The sequence below is a fragment of the Propithecus coquereli genome, unplaced genomic scaffold (genome assembly GCF_000956105.1).
Source record: "Propithecus coquereli isolate 6110/MARCELLA unplaced genomic scaffold, Pcoq_1.0 Scaffold155, whole genome shotgun sequence".
In the NCBI taxonomy this organism is placed as follows: domain Eukaryota; kingdom Metazoa; phylum Chordata; class Mammalia; order Primates; family Indriidae; genus Propithecus; species Propithecus coquereli.
In genome coordinates, this window is record NW_012139969.1 from 3,316,717 (window position 1) to 3,335,293 (window position 18,577).

An 18,577-nucleotide genomic window follows, 5' to 3' on the forward strand; every position below is an offset into this window, starting at 1 on the left:
TACATCCTACAAATAGGGCAATTTCATACAGTTCAACCTATCTCACTTCGTCCTCACCACAGCAGCTGAATGAAACAGCTATTATCGTCTCCACTTCAAAGATAAGACTAGGACTCAGAAGGTGAATGTCTTTGTTTAAGGCTGCACAATCACTAAGTGATGAAACCAAGCTCTGAACACACATTGTTTGACTGGAAGGCCGGTGTGCTTTCCAGCACATCGCAGCTACCAGGGAAGCAAATGAGCTAAGCGTAAGAACTAAAAGACCCTGAGGTTTTTGACTCCCACTTTCGAACCAGAGATTCCTGGAGTCAGCAGGGCCTTCAGAGTCCCCGCTCCATCTCTATCTGCCGGCCTCTGCCTCCAGCGAGGGGACTCCCGGTCCACAAGCACCCTGGACCGCCCTCCCTGCTCATTCTTCCAACCACACGGGGCGCCAAACGCAGACAGTCTCCTTCCGAAGGCCCTCCGCACGCCCCCAGAGTCCCTCCTCTTTCTCCACGCACCCTCCCCGCCCCACGGCGCAGGCGCCACCCCCACTCCGCGCCCCCTCCCAGCTAGCGGGCACCGCGCAGGCGCCCCAAGGCCGGCGTCGGCGGCGGAGGCGCGCCCGGGTGCAGGCTGCGTGGCTGTTGGCCGGGAGCGGCCGCGTGACCGCCGTGTCGCCGCGCGAGCGTGCGCAGAGTTGCTCAACGCGCCCGTGACGGAACGACTAGGCGTGGGGTGCGCGACCTCGCCCGCCCGGCCCGGCCCCCGCCCCTTGGCCTGCCGCTCCGCCCCCGCGGGGCGTCCCGGGCCGCTCGTCCCTCGGCAGCGCCGCGCGCGGCCCGGGGTCGCCGTGAGTACTCGCGAGGCTGGCCTGTGGGGCAGCCACCACGGGGACGGGGCGGGGCGGCCGGGCCGCGGGAAGGGTGCGGGGCCCGCCCCGCCTCGGCCGGGGTGGGCGAAGTGAGGGGTTTGAGCAGGTGGCTCTGAAGGGCCTTCCCGGGCTTGGCAGGCTTCTCGGAGGCACGGCGGCTGGCAGCACAGATCGGGCACAGAGCTTCTTCCTGGGGGAGGCAGGTGTTGGGTATCTTCGGGTCGCCGGAGGAACCCCGGGGAAGAGCTGTAACTGCTCCCCCAAGAGAGGCCGCGGGGCCTGTCCTGGAAGCGTGTTGGCAGAGAGTATTTTCGGGGCCAGCCCTATCCTCTTTCTCCACGGGGTACCCGAGATAGCGCTAGCATGCGGGAATCGCCCCTCGTGGTTCTTCGCTACACTCTTTGTTTAGTGGCCTCGTCCTTCAGAGAAGGGGCACATGGTATGGAGCGGAATAACCTCCTCTTCCAGAACCACGATGCCGGGAGCCAAACCCAGAATTTAAACGTTGACATTAGAGGCTTCTTTGTACGTAAAGTTGTCACACACTGAGGACCGTGGACCTAGGGAAAGACCTTAGTGAACCAGACTTGAGGCTTATTTACATTTGGCCTGTTCCCGTGGAAATTCATAAAGCTTTCTGGGGTAGCTACCATCATCCAAACTGAACGTTGAGATTAACAACACCCTTCTCTGGACATTTTTCATATAGACTGTATTTGGCCCAGCTACTTTTGAAATGTTCCCTTCTTTTTTTTTTTTTTTGAGACGGAGTCTCACTCTGTTGCCCAGGCTAGAGTGCCGTGGTGTCATCCTAACTCACAGCAACCTCAAACTCCTGGACTCAAGCGATTCTCCTGCCTCAGCCTCCCAAGTAGCTGGGACTACAGGGATGCACCACCATGCCCAGCTAATTTTTTCTATATATTTTTAGTTGTCCAGCTAATTTCTTTTCTATTTTGAGTAGAAACAGGGTCTCGCTCTTACTCAGAGCTGGTCTCGAACTCCTGAGCTCAAATGATCCACCCGCCTCGGCCTCCCAGAGTGCTAGGATTAGGATTACAGGCGCCAGCCACCACACCCGGCTGAAATGTTCTCTTCTTTATCTCAATTTAGATAAATCTAGTGGGTCTTTGTTGCTTAATAGATGAACTCCCTAATTAGTTATAACCACATAACAGGAAGATTAGATGTGGATGTAGATTAGGATCTGTCATGTGTGCTTAAATCGCATGCCCACTATACTAACCATAAGGAAGTTGCTTGACCTCCCTTCATGTTATAGAATGACCCTGAGAATTCTATAACATGAAAGTTTTGAACTCGGCCACCTTTCAGGTTTATTCTTTAAAATATCTGTGTCATTCTGTGGATTCCATGACCCTCCACCTGCCTTTTCTCACTTTTTACCTTTTAAGCCCACTCTCCATCTCTCCAGAGGAAAGGGCATTAAGAGTAGCGGGAGCAAGTCCGTTTCACTAAAGCAGCCTGATTTGAAAAAGATGATTTCTGAACTGTGTCTTCCACAGACAAGAAAAACTCCCTCTGAACCACCTTTTTCTCCTTGTGATAGCAGCAGACACCAAACAGCAACAGCCGTTGGAGAGAGGCTAAATTTTTCTTGACTTCTGCAGCGACAAAGACCTTGAAAAAGTTGGTACTTCTGACCTACACCGCTGTCATCCTACTGCTCACCCCAAGACAACCCAGGCTGGACATTAGTGCCTCCCTCTTTACTACTCTGTGATTATCCAGATCAGCGCTTGACTGTTTATTTTCAAATCTCAAAAACTCAGCCCCCAGATCTTCATATTCTGGTTCTCAGCTGCTCTTGAAGGTGAATGAAGTTTTGCTTTTCTAAAATCATTTTTGTGTGATTTTGTCTGTATGTGGAAGCTTGTAAGTTCTTGTATGTGTCTCCCATTTGGGTAGGTATGCAGCAGAGGGTTCGTTCATTCATTCACTCATTCAAGAAATGTGTTAAGGGACTGAGAATATAGACAGTGAAAACAGTCAAAGCCTCTGCCACCATAAAGCTTACATTCTGGTGGAAGACAAAATATTTTGTGTTAGAAATGTGGTAAGTGCTATGGGAAAAAAGATAAAGTGAGGCAAGCGGATAGAGAGTGCTAGCGTGTGTGTTGGGTGTTGCTGTTTTGTATGATGGTCAAGGTGACCTTTGAGCAGAGATCTGAAAGAGTAAAGGAGCAAGGCATGTGGATATCTGGGTGAAAAGCATTCCAAGAAGGGGAAACAGCAGGGACAGAGTTTTGTGGTGGGAATACGCTTGATATGTTTGAAGAACACCAACAAGGCAATTGTGGAGTCTCAGGTAATTTTCTTGTTAACATTTAGAGTTGACTTTCTAAGTAGAGCCCCTGTTACAGTAGCTTCTAATTTTTTTTAATAAAATTTTCAAACTATGCACGAAAATAGGTAGTACAAGAAACTCTCATGTACACATCACTCAGCTTCATCAGTAATCAACACTGTGCCTTATTTATTTCATCTATTTTCCCCCCGCCCCTTTTCGTTTTGAGCTACTAGTATTTTAAAGCAAATCTCAGATAGATACCAGATTGTTTCATCTCTTAAGGATGTCAGTTGTAATTTCCTTTTGTACATTGTTTCTCATGGGTCAGGCAATACTATAAGCTGGAAGATTACTGTGCTGATTTTTGCCCTGGCATTATGTTGCCCATCCTGGGTCAGTTACCAGACTTAAGTTGGTATCTGAGAAACAGACCACAGGCCCTTAGAACATACAAGGGTCTGGAATAGTGGTTTTCAAATTTTGTCATGCATCAGAATTACTGGGCCTCATCCCTGGAGTTTCTAATTCAGTAGGTCTTAGGGGCCTGAGAATTTACATTTCCAACAAGGTTCTAGGTGGTACTGATGCTGCAGGTCCATTGACCCCACTCATAGAGTCGCTGATCTAGAAACCTAAGGTTTAGCAGAACTATGTTAGAGACCAAGAACACCTCTGTTTGAGGTTGGAGTGGGTTAGACTGAGGTATATGCAGAGCCAGTGACCTACTGATCTAGAGAGCAACTGAAAGCTTTTTTAGCCTGCTCTAAGATAGCTTTGGCATCATCTGCCAGTAAAGTCTTCATAATTTGACAGATGAGTTTCTTTTTCCTACTGTATGTGGAAGCTTCAGTGGGGCTAAAAGTTCCTGGTATAGGGTTAGGGGTCCTCTGGATTAGAAGCAATCATGGGAACATTATGTGAAAGGTCTAGAGGTTAAGTGTTTTTCTGAGCATTTGTTGGGATCATTATTGCATTTTAATTTGGGGGTAGGTTCCACGATGACTCCAGGGCATTGTTTTGGCCATGACAAATCAGGACTGCTAGAGGGTGTTCAGTGTTGTTGATGACTTTTTAAGTTAGCTATGATTGCCATGTAATGGCTTCTAGTAATAGTGATGTTTAAAAAGAGGTAATGGCTCAATATGGAGAAATAACTAGGAATAAAGAGTCCAGAAAGAATCAGATTCTGGTTCTTAATTTTGCTGGGGGTTGGTACTGTGAAGAATTTTCCAAAATGAACTGACTAGACAGAAGCATAAGCATCTGGTCCTGCCACCATCACTTCTGGCTTCAGGAGTTATAACGTTATGAACTAGAGCAGGGTCTTGCGTCAATTTCAGCTCTTCAATTTAAATGGAATAGCAGTGTCTTATGTTTGTATAGTGCTTTCACGTTCATTATGTTAAAGAACTACATGTATAAATGTGTGTATATGCCTGCAAGTGTGTCTTCTATGTGCAATTATCTGTATATATGTGTAATAAAAGTGTATTCATAAGTATGTTTGCCTGTGTATACACCACCCAGCTATTAAGTGGTGATGAAACCAGTTGTTATCTACTTTCCACAGGATTGACTTGTTACCACCACAACAGCAGAGTCTGCCATCCCCAGCAGTTCTCCAGTTGCTCCTGACATCGGCCTCCTGTCTCCCTTTGTGGCCTCCTAAATGCCCATCGCATTGGCCTGGGTTCAGCTGGTGGTATGGAGGGGTGCTGCCTAGCACTGACCTGAGAGTGTGTGTGACCCATTGACCCAATGGTGAGAACTGACTGCCCACCTCTCCCAACTATTGTCCAAGGGGTAGATGAGACAAAATACAGATCTCACTCTTTCCTAGTATTTTCCCTCCCACCCTTTTGGAAGGTAGAGTGGCTGTTTGATGTTAAAGGAAAGAGAACGGGCACAGAAACAGTATTGGTGTGTGTGTGTAGGTGGGTTTTCTTGGGAAGGGAGGGGAGAGTTAAATACTTTAAAGGTTAGAAAGGGAGCAAAGAGACGAGAGCTTAGGTATGCTTGGGAGCTGCCTTGGGTAATGATCCTACAAGAGGCCAGCTTGTGATAGAACCAAGGTATGCTTAGGAACCAACCTTGACATTGAAGTCTTCTGCAGCCCTCCCTGACCGGCTGCCAGAGCCTCGATCGTCATGCTGAGACTTAAGAAGGCCAAAATTCCCTACCGTTTTCCTCTGTCCCACCAAGTCAGAGCTAGGCCACGGATAAGAGCAGATTCAGGAAGGGCCTGAGACTCTTCTCTCAAAGGGTGAGATGAAAGGTGTAAAGAGATTAGGTCCTCAGTTATTCTGTCCCAAGGGACCTTTTCCCATTCTTTGTGGGAATCTGTTTCCCATATCACCCCGCCCCATTCCATGGGATAACAGGGACCTAACAAAGGACGGTATTCTTATTTCTCATCATTAGGACATCAAAGGCCAGTTCTGGAATGATGATGATTCGGAGGGAGATAATGAATCAGAGGAATTTCTCTATGGAGTTCAGGTGAGGTTATATCCCCCAAGACCCATGTTGAATAATCTAGATGTGTGCTTCCTCTGGATACATCAGGAGTGAAAGAGATTGTTCTGGAGCACAGATGAGATGAGGGTATAATGTTGGTGTAGTCTGAGCATGGTCTTCTTGGAGTTGATCCCATGTCCTTGCTCTTGCCTGGGATTCTTAGCTGTCCCAGAGTAACCTACATCCTCGGTACGTGGAGCCTACCCATATGTTTTTAGTTAGAAGTAATTGTTTTCTGACTCTTCCTTCGATAGCCAATGAGGTTGCATCTTAAAAGATTACTCTGCCAGTTATTGCTTAATGCCATTACTATCCAGGGCACAATCTGAGCAGAAATGCTTAGACTCCCAGAATGCTTTTCGGATAGAACCTAGCTGAGCTAAAATCTGTACTCTTCAGCCTGTTCTGAGTTGTTGTAGAATGTATATGTAAGTATCCTGGTCTAGGTCTGAGAGGAAAAGCCGGAGACTTGAGAATGTGAACTCCTCAAGCAAAGCCTACCTTTGGTCTCCTGAAACGTTTTTAGAGTGGTGATGGGAGGGATACTTGTCTGTTAATGAAATCCCTAGCTGGGATCACTACCAAGAACCCCTTCATACAAGAGGCTTTCACTTCCCCTGTATTGCTGCTGCTGTCTGATTTCTCCTGTTCCTGGTGTCTCTTCGTGTTCTTTTCATTTTCTTCCCTCTTTCCCCATCTATATTTTTTCACACCTCTCTACCACCACCATTTTTGCCACTCTCTCAGGGGAGCTGTGCAGCTGACCTGTATCGACACCCACAACTTGATGCAGACATTGAAGCCGTGAAGGAGATCTACAGTGAGAACTCTGTATCCATCAGGTGGGACTCTGCTTCCGGGATGGCAAGGGAGCAAGCCACTTCTTTCTGAGTTGTCGAAAGGCTAGAGGTTTTTCTTTTTATGGTATGATAGGGGGATAAATTATGAGCTTAATGATAGAAATTGCTCAAATATATAAGCTTGGCTGGCAGAAGAGAGTAAGGCTACTTTTCTTAGAAATTTCCTCTTATCCTAGACCCCTCTAAGCCAATAGTTTGACCTTTGTGGTAAGAAAGGCTTCTGGCATGGAGAAGGCTCTGATCATGTATGTGGCTTGAGGCTGTAGCTAAGACCCTACATACAAAACTACCATCCACCTTCCTTCTCCCCTGGCCCTGGGCTCAATTCTCCTTCCACCTCAGTCTCTGTTCCCTTCTTTCTCCCTTAATGAGTCTCACCTGTGGTCGCCTGTATCTCTATAGAGAATATGGAACTATCGATGACGTGGACATTGACCTCCACATCAACATCAGCTTCCTCGATGTAAGTGGGCTAGTACCTGCCAACAACATGTCTAGCTGGACTTGTGGAATTTGTCATATAGGCCAGGAGTCTTGTTCCTGAGTGCTGTATTTGGAGCACATATTCTTCATCTCTGTCTTTCCTAGACCATCAGCAGACAGTGGTGTGTACTGTCATGTGCATGCATCTGTCATATGGGGAAACTTCGTTCCTCTATATTACTAAACTGGAAATTATTTCCCTTGTGCTTTTAGGAGGAAGTCTCTACAGCCTGGAAGGTCCTCCGGACAGAACCCATTGTGCTGAGGCTGCGATTTTCTCTCTCCCAATACCTTGATGGACCAGGTAAAGGGAGTGACTTTGGGCAAGTAGCTGCTCCGAGTGTGGTGTAATCCAAAGTCCTAAGTTAACTGAGATAGAGAAAAACTAGGAACAAGGCCCTTGGCTCAATCTGTAGGCCATTGGTAGGGGCTTTTTGGTTTCCTTTCATTGGTGTCTTCATCCCCTGTCACCTGATAGCCGTTCCCTAAAGGCCTTAATGGCTAATGACATTGTTTTCTCTGGTTCCAAAATATAATTTATTTCTCTTCCCCCTGCCCAGCTTCCTACTGAGGATATTTGAAATTGATTAGACAGCTTCCAGAACCTACTGACTACCTCGGATGTTTTCCTCCTCCACCATTATTTGAAGTACCCAGCAGCTTCTATTTTTAGAATCTAAAGAAGCTATTCTACTGAACTGTGCCTTTGGACTACCAGGAGGTTAGAGATGTGTACTTATGAGGTCCCTTCTCTTCTCTTTGCAGAACCATCAATTGAGGTTTTCCAGCCATCGAATAAGGAAGGGTTTGGGCTGGGTCTTCAGTTGAAAAAGTAAGAACTTTGATATTTTCTGATCAGGGACATGTGAGGGAAAGAGAGAGAGAGATATCTATGTGGATGGACAGGCAGAGCCTGGGATGGAACGTTTCTTTCCGAAAAAGTCTCCCTAAAGTGTGCCCAGGAAAAGCTAAAATAAATCTGGGGAGCCAAATTTATTGTTGTGGAGTGGGAGTCTATTGTTCTTGGGTATCAGAACTTAAGACTTCTTAGAGGTGAAAGGAGAGACTCATCTCTGCTTAGCATTTAAGGAAAAGTACAACCCTAGAATCATGCCATTCACATTTCCTCAGAGAGCAGGACTCTAGGAGCTCAGATAATTTTAGTTTATTGAATGTGTTTAACATTATGCTAAGTATTTGGTATACAAAGAGAAATGATGCACATTTTCTACCCTTAATGAAGTTTCAAATAGAATCCAGTGGATACGTATTTTAATACAAGTGAATATGTAAAGTTTAGAAAGAACATGGAGGAAGGAGTGACTCAGTATAGTGACAAGTGGAGGGCCGTGAATGAAGGAATGAAAGATGATTAATGATTTTCTAGGATGAATGAGAGTTGTCCATGTAGACAGTTTCTGAGAGAATAACATTTGCAGGAGCAAAGTCACGTGAAGCAGCATGTGTGTAGGAAGCTTCAAGTAGTTAAATATTGCTGCTGAAATGCAGCAAATGGAGAGTGGTAGGAACCAAAGCCAGAGAATAGGTGTCCAAATTAGCGAAGATCTTGGGCTTTTATCTTGTAGGCAGTGGAAACATGAAGGGTTTTAGGCAAAGAAAGGACAAGGTCAGATTTAGTTTTAGAAAAACTAATCTGGTAGCATGGTACAATATGGGTAGGGGGGAATGAGACAAGAGGCCAGAACTAGTTTAATAGGAGGCTTTCGTAGAATTCTAGACATGAGATGCTGAAGGCCTGAACTAAAGTGTGACTGTAGCTGAGAATGGAGATGAGAGACAGATTAGAGAATTTGCAGGGTATAAAATCAGTAAGACTTGAAGGCCGATTTAGACATGTTGATTATGGTGATAAGGGCCAAGTAATAGTGGAAAATTACTCCTGGGTTTCCAGCCTAAATGTCTGGGTAAATTGTGATGCCAACAATTTAAATAGGGATATAAGAAGAGGAGCAGGTTTGTAGGATGAGGAAAAATAGTTCCATTTTAGGCGTGTTGTTTAAAGGTGCCTTTGGAGTATGCAAGTGAAGATGTTCAATATATGTGAATTTGCTACTTACAGGAGAGGTTAGGGTTGGAGATATGCATCAGTTTGTGGATGGATATTACAACCAGTGAATATGAGATCGTCAAAGGAGAGCATGATAAAATGAAAAGAAATAGGGTCAAGGGCAAAATACCCTTAAACACCCAGCCAGAATACCCAAGAAACGAACAGGGTAGGCGAGGAAGAAGAAACTGTGCAGGTAGGTCAGAGAAGAAGAAGAAGAGAATGGTAGCACAGAAGACAAGCGAGGACGGTTCTACAAGGAGGGCCAGATGCCAGAGAAGATAAGTAGTGGAAGAACTTAGGAGTTTCGGTTGGATTTAGCATCAAGATGAGAACAATTTTAGTGGAGTGGTGAGGGTAGGAACCAGAATACTTGAAGCTGAGAAGTGGGTGGTTGGCAAGGAAGTAGAAACAATGAGTATGGATTGAGAAATGTGGATGAGGGGAGGAGAGGAAGAGGTAGAGGTAGCTAGACTGAGCTCCACAAAGTGAAATTTGTTTTTTTTTTTTGAGACAGAGTCTCACTTTGTTCCCCAGGCTAGAGTGCAGTGGTGTCAGCCTAGCTCACAGCAACCCAAACTCCTGGGCTTAAGTGATCCTCCTGCCTCAGCCTCCCAGGTAGCTGGGATTATAGGTGTGCACCACCACGCCTGGCTAATTTTTTCTCTTTTTAGTAGAAACGGGGTCTCGCTCTTGCTCAGGCTGGTCTTGAACTCCTGAGCTCAAGCAATCCTCCGCCTTGGCCTCCCAGAGTGCTAGAATTACAGGCGTGAGCCACAGTGCCCAGCCAGAGAGTAAAATTTTTGGTAGACTTTGGAAAAGGAACTGACAGGGAATGGTTGACACATTTAGGTCCCTAAAGAGGCAAGATGGGGCTGAGATCTAGAGCACAAATAGAAGGATTGAGGGTCATCTTGTCTGTAGAAAATAAAGGGGTCAAGGTAAGGGTGGAAGTAGAAATAGATTTTGTAGTAGGGCTGGAAAATTAATGGAGCTGTTATCTGATGGCTTTCTCTATTAAGGAAGAGAGGTTATTGGTGTAGGCGAAGTTGGTAGCTTAAAGTGATGCGGATTCAGAGCAATAGTTTAAAGTAGTGCTAGAGAGAACTTACGAAGGACAAGTGAAAGGATTGACAAGTCCAGGTGAGGACCCAGCTCGTTCGAGTTGGAAACCATAAATTTGGGGATGTAATTCTCCACCTAACAATGTCAGTACCCCTCATGTCACTTGTCTTTTTCTTCACCGCTCACAAAACAGAGGTGCTCTCCTCCATCCTACCACTTGTGTTCCACTCTCAGCGGTATGGTCATTCTTGGCAGTTGATCTCAAGGTTCACAGCCTTTGAAGGCTCACCTTTGAGATCTCCCTCTAAAGGCAAAGCATCTCAGAAGTTTTCTGGTCCATTAGGCTAGGTACCCCCTAGGGTAAAGGGGTGCTTTAGGACAGTACATTTCCATGTGCTAAGGTCATCTTAAGAGAGTGTTTAGAGTCTTTAGACACACAGTCCCCCTCCATTAGTTTTGCAGTCCCTGGGTCTGAATTTTAAATTAGTTGTCTCCCTTAATCCTTATTTCTTGACCTACTCCCCTGCCTAATCTTGCTTAAGCCTTTTCTTTTTGATCCTGCAGGATCCTGGGTATGTTCACATCCCAACAATGGAAACATCTGAGCAACGATTTCTTGAAGACCCAGCAGGAGAAGAGGCACAGTTGGTTCAAGGCAAGTGGCACTATCAAGAAGTTCCGAGCTGGCCTCAGCATCTTCTCACCCATCCCCAAGTAAGTGCTCTCCTTATCACCTTGTGATAGCCCCCACACACACCTTCCTGATTACCTAAACTTATCTTTTCTATCTCCTCCCTTGGTCCTCTAAATTCTGTATCTTTATCTACTAACACTCCTCACGTGGTCCCTACCCCTGTGTGTCCTTATCTTTCCACTTCTGACCTAATGTTAACACGTCATCCTTTATGTAAGATACAATACCTAGCTCATTGTATGTATTTGGAAAATGTATACTGATCTTTCCTTCTTCCTTTTCTTTGGCCCTGATCCTTATTCCCCATCCTAAGGAGAAAGAGTCAGAGAATAGGCACCAGTTCCTTGCTCTTATGCAGGGTACATTGATTTATTAGCTAGATTCTAGAAATAAATATTGCTCCATTCTTTGACCGCAGGTCTGCATTTTTACCCCCTCTGATGCCTTCTGATCTTCCCAAAGGCAGATAGAAATCCAAATTCGTAGCTTTGCAGGCAACTGTTGTTGACAGACAGTTGACATTAGGCTCTTTGGGATGCAACTACTTCTTGCCTAGCACAGTTGTTTAACACTTTCTCTCTCTCTCTACCCCCTCTCTCCCTCCCCCCATCCTGCTTTCTCTCCCTGTCTCCTTTCTTCTCTTTTTCACACACACTCTCTAAGTAAATGAAACAGCTTCTCTGTGGGATCATTCCATACCTGGTCTAGATGCCATAGTGACGTACACTCTGCCTCTGCCCACCTTCCGTGTCCCAATCTGAAAAACACACAGATAATGACGTAAAAAATCAATTCAGATGTGTTATCTACTAGTTCTGACATTGTTTAAGATCCAGTAGAACTTTTTTCAGATACGAGTTTGTCTTTGGCTTAGGAATTTTGGCTTGGGAATCACTATCTCCAATTCCTTTCTAGGACGTGTAATGAATTCCCAGTTTCATCATTTGTCTTTGCTCTCTCTCCCCAGGTCTCCCAGTTTCCCTATCATACAGGACTCCATGCTGAAAGGCAAACTGGGTGTGCCAGAGCTTCGCGTTGGGCGCCTCATGAACCGTTCCATCTCCTGCACCATGAAGAACCCCAAAGTGGAGGTGTTTGGCTACCCTCCCAGTCCCCAGGCAGGTCTCCTGTGCCCCCAGCACGTGGGCCTCCCTCCCCCAGCACGGACCTCTCCTTTGGTACATGGGCTGGGGAGGGTTTGACTTGGGCGTCGGGTGGGTGGGAGTGGAAATGTGGGAGCATAGCTTCTCAAAATGAAGTGAGGGCATCATAAATCAAACCCAAGTATGTACCATGAATGAGTAGAATGGAATACATTTTGTAATAGCTGAACACTTGTATCTGTTAATATATTATCTGGCAAGCTTCTCTGATAATGGGCCATGAAGCTGAGAGTCTAGAGATAGGCCTCCCAAGGAGAAGTCATGATTTTATTGGGTTGTGGTCAGGACTTGGTAGTCAGCTGCTATACTGATCTGTTCTACCTACTTTGAAGAGAGTTAAGTATAGGCGAGCCCTATTCCAGAAACTTTGGTAAAAATGCCTAAAAATCTTCTCTCCAGCTTTGGGATTACTTAGGCTGATCTGAGCTAGGCCTTAGCTACTTCAGAGAATCCTAGGTGGTGGGCATGAGTGAGGTCTGTCTTGGCCCAGCTTCATAGGAGGCTCATAGAGTTTGCCTTTTTACTCTTACCAGGTCAGTGGTCACTGCAAGAACATCCCCACTCTGGAGTATGGATTCCTCGTCCAGGTAATCAAGTAAAAAGCTTCATTCCACAGCCCCTCCCTGTTGTCTGACCCATTTGGTCCTCTAACATCTCCCAGCTCCCTTAGTCAGTTGAATATTTCATGAGTTGCCTTGTTCCCAGAACTATACTGAATGTCAAGTGGATGGGAGAAAGAAGCCATAGTTCCCATCCTCAAGAAGCTCACAGCATTACTGGAAGACAACACTCACAGAACACTTAAGATCAAGTGCAGAATTTGGCACTGCAAATTTTAAGTGTATGAGTGTCGAGAGAGGGATTGACACTAAGTTTCTCATGATCCCCAACACCCTTGCTCAAGTGGTCTCCAGTTTTCCTGACCCCTTTCACTGCTCAGTCACTACTGGCCATTTGCTGCTTTTAAAAATCTCTTCGTTCCTTGGACGTGCTTTCACTTTTAAATCTCTGTAACCTTTGCTCATGCCGTTCCCTCCACTGGCCTTCCTCCCCATACGTGCCTGTTGCCATCAAGGCGAGTGATGATTGCCATCATGACTCCAGCTGTATTAACTTGACATCATCTGTCCCCTCACTGAGCTCTTACGATCCTTTTTATTTTATATGGCACCTATGTGTCACCTACTATATGTTGCCTTGAATTGTAATTAACTTGTATATGTACCATAGCTCCCTTATTGGAGTTTAGCATCTGAGAAGGCAATCTTTTATATTAGTGCATAATCAAGGAGATGTTTCATAGAGCTTTCACAAATCTATGGTAAATGAATGAATAAAATCCCTAGCATGTCCCATTGCCAGCTCAAAGGCATACGAAATGGGAATAACCTGATCTGCACACAAAAGCTGTGTTAGAGAGTCCAAAAACACACTTTAGGGTTTTGCTGCATGAGCTCTGGATTTGTGCCATCTTCCCAGCACAGTTGTATCTGTGGTTTTGACCAGTGGACTGGCTAATTATTCTAGGTAGATAAAATGGCTTCTCAGGCTCCCCTGCCATCCGATCATGCACTGAATACTGTCCTGTCCCAAAGGGACAGTCTGTAATTACTACAACTACTGTTAATTTGATTAGCACCTGTTTATGTTTTTAAAATACTTTCATGGAAATCATCTCATTTCTTGCAGTACTCCCTGTGATTTAAATTATGTTCTAATTTATTTATAAATGAAGAAACCAAGGCTCAGGTTAACTGACTTGCCCAAAGTTATATATGGTATTTAGTAGTAGAGGTGGGATGTTTACCCAGGTCTTCCAAATCAAACATCGTGGCTGGTCTTATTTTTACTATACTATGCAGTCTTAGCTCTGCAGTCAGGACATCAGTTTAACTAAGTGCAGGGCCCAAGAACAGAACCTACGTTAGCCACAGGGCTGAAATGGGGGAGGAAAGCTGGAAAAGAAGCTCAAATTATTTCCCGTATCTGTGCCTGTACTTCCAAAAGACTTAGAATCTGTTCTCTCTCCAGATCATGAAGTATGCAGAGCAGAGGATTCCAACATTGAATGAGTACTGTGTGGTGTGTGATGAGCAGCATGTCTTCCAGAATGGTTCCATGCTCAAGGTACAGGTCCCTACCCTGTGACCCTCTTCCTTAGCTAAGTCCCCTTCACTCCTCATCTCTCCTTTATTTCTTTCTTCCTGGGCCTATGGTGAAAGTAGAATTCTGTCCACATTCTCTGAGACTCTGTAAATAATTCTTTTTCTCTGTAAACACATCTCAGCAGTCTTGCTTAGAGAGATGAGGATATGGGAATATTTTTGAGGATATAGTTCACCTAACATTTAAAAATGGGTATCAGATATTGGTGAAGATGATTGGATATGATGCCATCCTCCAGGACTCCAAGTCCAGGTTGGTAGACAGTCACTTAACCATAAGTCACAATATATATTAAGTGTGTAGAAGAGATATGAGCAGTGTTGTGGAATCTCAGAAGAGAGGGCATCTGACTACCTAGGAAGATCAGGGAAGGCTTCATAGAGGAGAGAGTATTAACTCTCAAACTTTTCAGTAAGGCATTATAATTAAGTCCTTATTGATAGTTTTCTCTGGACATAGAGGGCCCCAAATTCCTACCTTGTTCTAGAGTTGTCTAAGGTCAGGGCTGTCCCTCTCTCCCTATACCTTCTGACTGCACACCCCATACCACCGCCATCTGTTTAACATGTCCATGCAGCCAGCTGTCTGCACTCGTGAGCTGTGCGTCTTCTCCTTCTACACACTGGGCGTCATGTCTGGAGCTGCAGAAGAGGTGGCTACCGGAGCAGAGGTACGGGACAGGGAAAAGCAGCTGGGGAGTTGGGATCAGGAGAGGCAGAGGAACCCAGCAATTTCACTCCTTGAAATTTAATCTTCAAAATTGCTTTCATATGTAAGGATATTTACTATGGTATTGTTTATAAAATAAAAATGGGTGCAACCCCATCTTGCACCCAAGAGGGTCTTGTTAAAGAAATTACAGTATGTCCTTACAGTGGAAATACTACACAGCTATTATCTGTGGATAGAAAATTGTAACATAATTATATGAAAAAAACAAATCCAGTAGTATGTGAAGTAAAATTGCCTATATAAGAAAATAACTATTTCCGTAGGAATAATATCGGGAAATGTATACCTCAAACTTACCAGTAGTTACCTGTGACGAATGAGATTTGTTTGGGGGCAAGGGTATGATTTTTATCTTTTCTTTAATCACTTTGGTATTACTTGAATATTTATGAGTTTGTATTTTCCAATTAAAAATCCATAAACACATTTGCTTTTTTAAAGAACAGGGAGAAATGCTGGGTCCTGTGTGACTCGCAGTTCTGGAAAATCGTTTGGCTTCTCCCTCTTTTTCTCCTTTCCCCTAAGGTGGTGGATCTGCTGGTGGCCATGTGTAGGGCAGCGTTGGAGTCCCCTAGAAAGAGCATCATCTTTGAGCCTTATCCCTCTGTGGTGGACCCCACTGATCCCAAGACTCTGGCCTTTAACCCTAAGGTATAAATTACTTGGGAAGAAAGGGCTAATGCACCAAAATGGTAAAAGGTAGTGGGAGACTATGGGCTGTCATTCCAGTATATGTGAAATGTATACGGACAGGCTGTCCCTTATTCCAACTTGGAATAAGGCACAAAAGGAAGGAACACTTGTTTCTTGGGAACTCTTGAACCCAAGGATTTAGCTATTTTTTTTTTTTTTTTTGAGACAGAGTCTTACTGTGTTGCCCAGGCTAGAGTGCCATGGCATTAGCCTAGCTCACAGCAACCTCAAACTCTTGGGGTCAAGCAGTCCTTCTGCCTCAGCCTCCCAAGTACTACATGCGTGGGACTACAGGCATGCGCCACCATGCCCGGCTAATTTTTTCTATATATTTTTAGTTGTCTGGCTAATTTCTTTCTATTTTTAGTAGAGACGGGGTCTCGCTCTTGCTCAGGCTGGTCTCGAACTCCTGAGCTCAAACGATCCTCCTCCTTCAGCCTACCAGAGTGCTAGGATTACAGGCGTGAGCCACTGCACCCGGCCAGATTTAGCTGTTTCAGTGAGTAAATAGCTAAGTTTATCACAGAGTTACATCATGATAGGGAAGAATATAGGCTTTGGAGCCAGACAGACCTGGGTTCCATTTGAGTTTCTGCTACTCTCTAGTTGAATGGTGTTAGGCAAGTCACTGAACCTCAATCTCCTTATTTCCTTATCTGAAAAAAAGGGATAATACCTGTTTTGCAAATTGTTATAAAAATGTGAGATAATGTATATAAAGTACTGTTTTAGAGTTCTCCAGATTAACAGAACCAATAGGGGATATATATAGAGAGGGGGGTTATTATAAGAAATTGCCTCACAGAATTATGGAGGATGAAAAGTCCCACCATCCATAGTCTGCAGGCTGCAGACCCAGGAAAGCCAATGGTTTGGTTTCAGTCCTGGTCTGAAGGCCTGAAAACCAGGAGAGCCAATGGTGTAAGTTCTAGTCTGAAATCTGGCAGGCTCAAGACCCAAGAGCAGCCAGGTTTTTAGTTCTAATCTGAAGGCAGGAAAAGACGGATAATCTAACTCAAATGGTCAGGCAGGAGGAGTACCTTCTTACTCGCAGGGCAGGGTTTAGCCTTTTAGTTTTATTCAGGTCATCATTTGAATGGATGGGGCCCTTCCACATTAGAGGACAATCTGCTTTTCCTAGTCCACTGATTCAAATGTTAATCTCAACCAAAAATACCATATAGACTAGACACACCCAGAAATAATGGTTGACCAAATGTCCGGGCACCTCATGGTCCAGTGAAGTTGACACATAAAATTAACTATCACAATTACCAGCACAGAACCTCACTATTACTGTCATTACTGTATATCAGCCAGTGTACTAAGCTCTTTATATATGTTATTTAGTCCTCATAACATATCTGTGAGGGTGGTAGAAATTATCTTCATTTGCAAACAAGAATGCTAAGGTTCTAAGAGGTCAAGTAACTTACCCTGTTCCTCCCAGTTGTAAAAGAGGACTAGCCTATTATACCAGAACTGTCATTAAATCTGTATTCTTTCGATGACATACTACCCTGTTTCCATGGGCCTAGACTTCTGTACCTCTGGTCCTCCTTCTCATTACATCCTTACTCTCCTCTGTTCTTCATCTGGTTCTTCTCTTCCCATTGATTCTCCACAGAAGAAGAATTATGAGCGGCTTCAGAAAGCTCTGGATAGTGTGATGTCCATTCGGGAGATGACCCAGGTATTCTGCCTTCTGTCGGTCCCTTCCCCACTGCGTGCCCAGCTCAAGTGCCCTATTCTGCTTGTAATTTGTGGGAGTGGGATGAGGATTTAGAGAAGCTACTCAAATTCCTCACTGTATTCTTTTTAGTCTTCCTTCTTTAATCTTTCCAGTTCTCGTTCTCTGTCTTGTTAGCTCTGTTACTTCTCTTTATTCTTTTCACTCTTAGTGTTGCTCTCAAACTTTACCTTTGCTGCTAATTCTTTCACAAGTTGTTCATATTTAATGTTTTCCCATAGTTCTTAGGGAATTAGAGAAGTGGGGTTGGGAGGGAGAGGAGGGGGTCTTGGAGGTAAGGAACTAGACCCCCAGGGGCCTACATCTTCTATCCTTCTAGGGGTGGGGCAGCCACATGGAGCAGTGACCATCCTTTGACTCAAGGCTGTCCCTCACCAGACTTCCCCACCCCTCGTCTGCAATCTCTGCATGAATAGACATTCATTTGTACTCACATTTACAGGTGGGCCTCTTCTCAGCAAATCCTATATATCACAGTTCAGATTAACACATAAGATACACCTAGGAGGGATGATTTACTTGTGAGAAGGACTCTTTGCTTTCTGTAAAGATTTACCACAGGATTCCTTAGCCTTATCTTTCTGGGACATTGATTTTATTTATTTTTTGATTTATAATCAACTTTTTAGGACTGTAGGAATTGCATAAAATGAGGGAGACCCACCTGCATGTTGTTTTGTAAGCATCTTCAGTCATTTTCATATTTATTTATGAGTCTTCCCAACCTGACTGAGGCCCCTCGAGGGTGGGAACCCCATCTCCTCTCCTCTCTGTGGCCTTTGGTGCCTACCTTGCCCTGGGCTCCGATAGTCAGGCTGTGGAAAGTGGGAGGGCACCCGCCTCTCCTGGGAGATAACCTTATGGCCATTGTCTTACAGGGCTCATATTTGGAAATCAAGAAGCAGATGGACAAGTTGGATCCCCTGGCCCATCCTCTCCTGCAGTGGTATGGATAGCATGGCTCATCCTTTCCAGGGCGTGGGGAGGGACGAGGGGATTGGACGTGGAACCTACACCTTCTGTTAGAGGCTGTTTCAGTGTCCTTTCCGAGGTTATAGACTGTACGACTGCTTTTACTTGGAGTTCTATTCTTACACCTTACCTTGACAAGAACTCAGATCCTATAAAGGCCCACAAATTCTTACATGATTTCTCAAGTTCTTAGTGTTCCATGTTTCCCAATAGTTTTTTTTTTGTTTTCTTTCTTTCTTTCTTT

At 44.8% G+C, this 18,577-nt stretch overlaps 1 protein-coding gene across 4 annotated transcripts in view; it reads left to right on the top strand.

Moving 5' to 3' along the window:
• The first annotated feature begins 2,154 nt into the window (after positions 1–2,154).
• PARP6 (poly (ADP-ribose) polymerase family, member 6) overlaps positions 2,155–18,577 on the top strand; it is a 27,152-nt gene continuing 10,729 nt past the window's right edge. For all 4 annotated transcript variants that reach the window (XR_001137314.1, XR_001137316.1, XM_012640560.1 and 1 more), the window contains exons 1-15: positions 2,155–2,693; positions 4,741–4,931; positions 5,592–5,669; positions 6,435–6,529; positions 6,950–7,010; positions 7,244–7,334; positions 7,796–7,862; positions 10,728–10,877; positions 11,825–12,035; positions 12,554–12,607; positions 14,052–14,147; positions 14,764–14,856; positions 15,444–15,569; positions 17,239–17,304; positions 18,240–18,307. Coding sequence is in view for 2 of the 4 variants with exons in the window: in XM_012640560.1 (XP_012496014.1) it covers positions 4,929–4,931; positions 5,592–5,669; positions 6,435–6,529; positions 6,950–7,010; positions 7,244–7,334; positions 7,796–7,862; positions 10,728–10,877; positions 11,825–12,035; positions 12,554–12,607; positions 14,052–14,147; positions 14,764–14,856; positions 15,444–15,569; positions 17,239–17,304; positions 18,240–18,307 (1,259 nt within the window). In the remaining 2 variants the exon portion in view is untranslated. The remainder of the gene's footprint in view (positions 2,694–4,740; positions 4,932–5,591; positions 5,670–6,434; positions 6,530–6,949; positions 7,011–7,243; positions 7,335–7,795; positions 7,863–10,727; positions 10,878–11,824; positions 12,036–12,553; positions 12,608–14,051; positions 14,148–14,763; positions 14,857–15,443; positions 15,570–17,238; positions 17,305–18,239; positions 18,308–18,577) is intronic.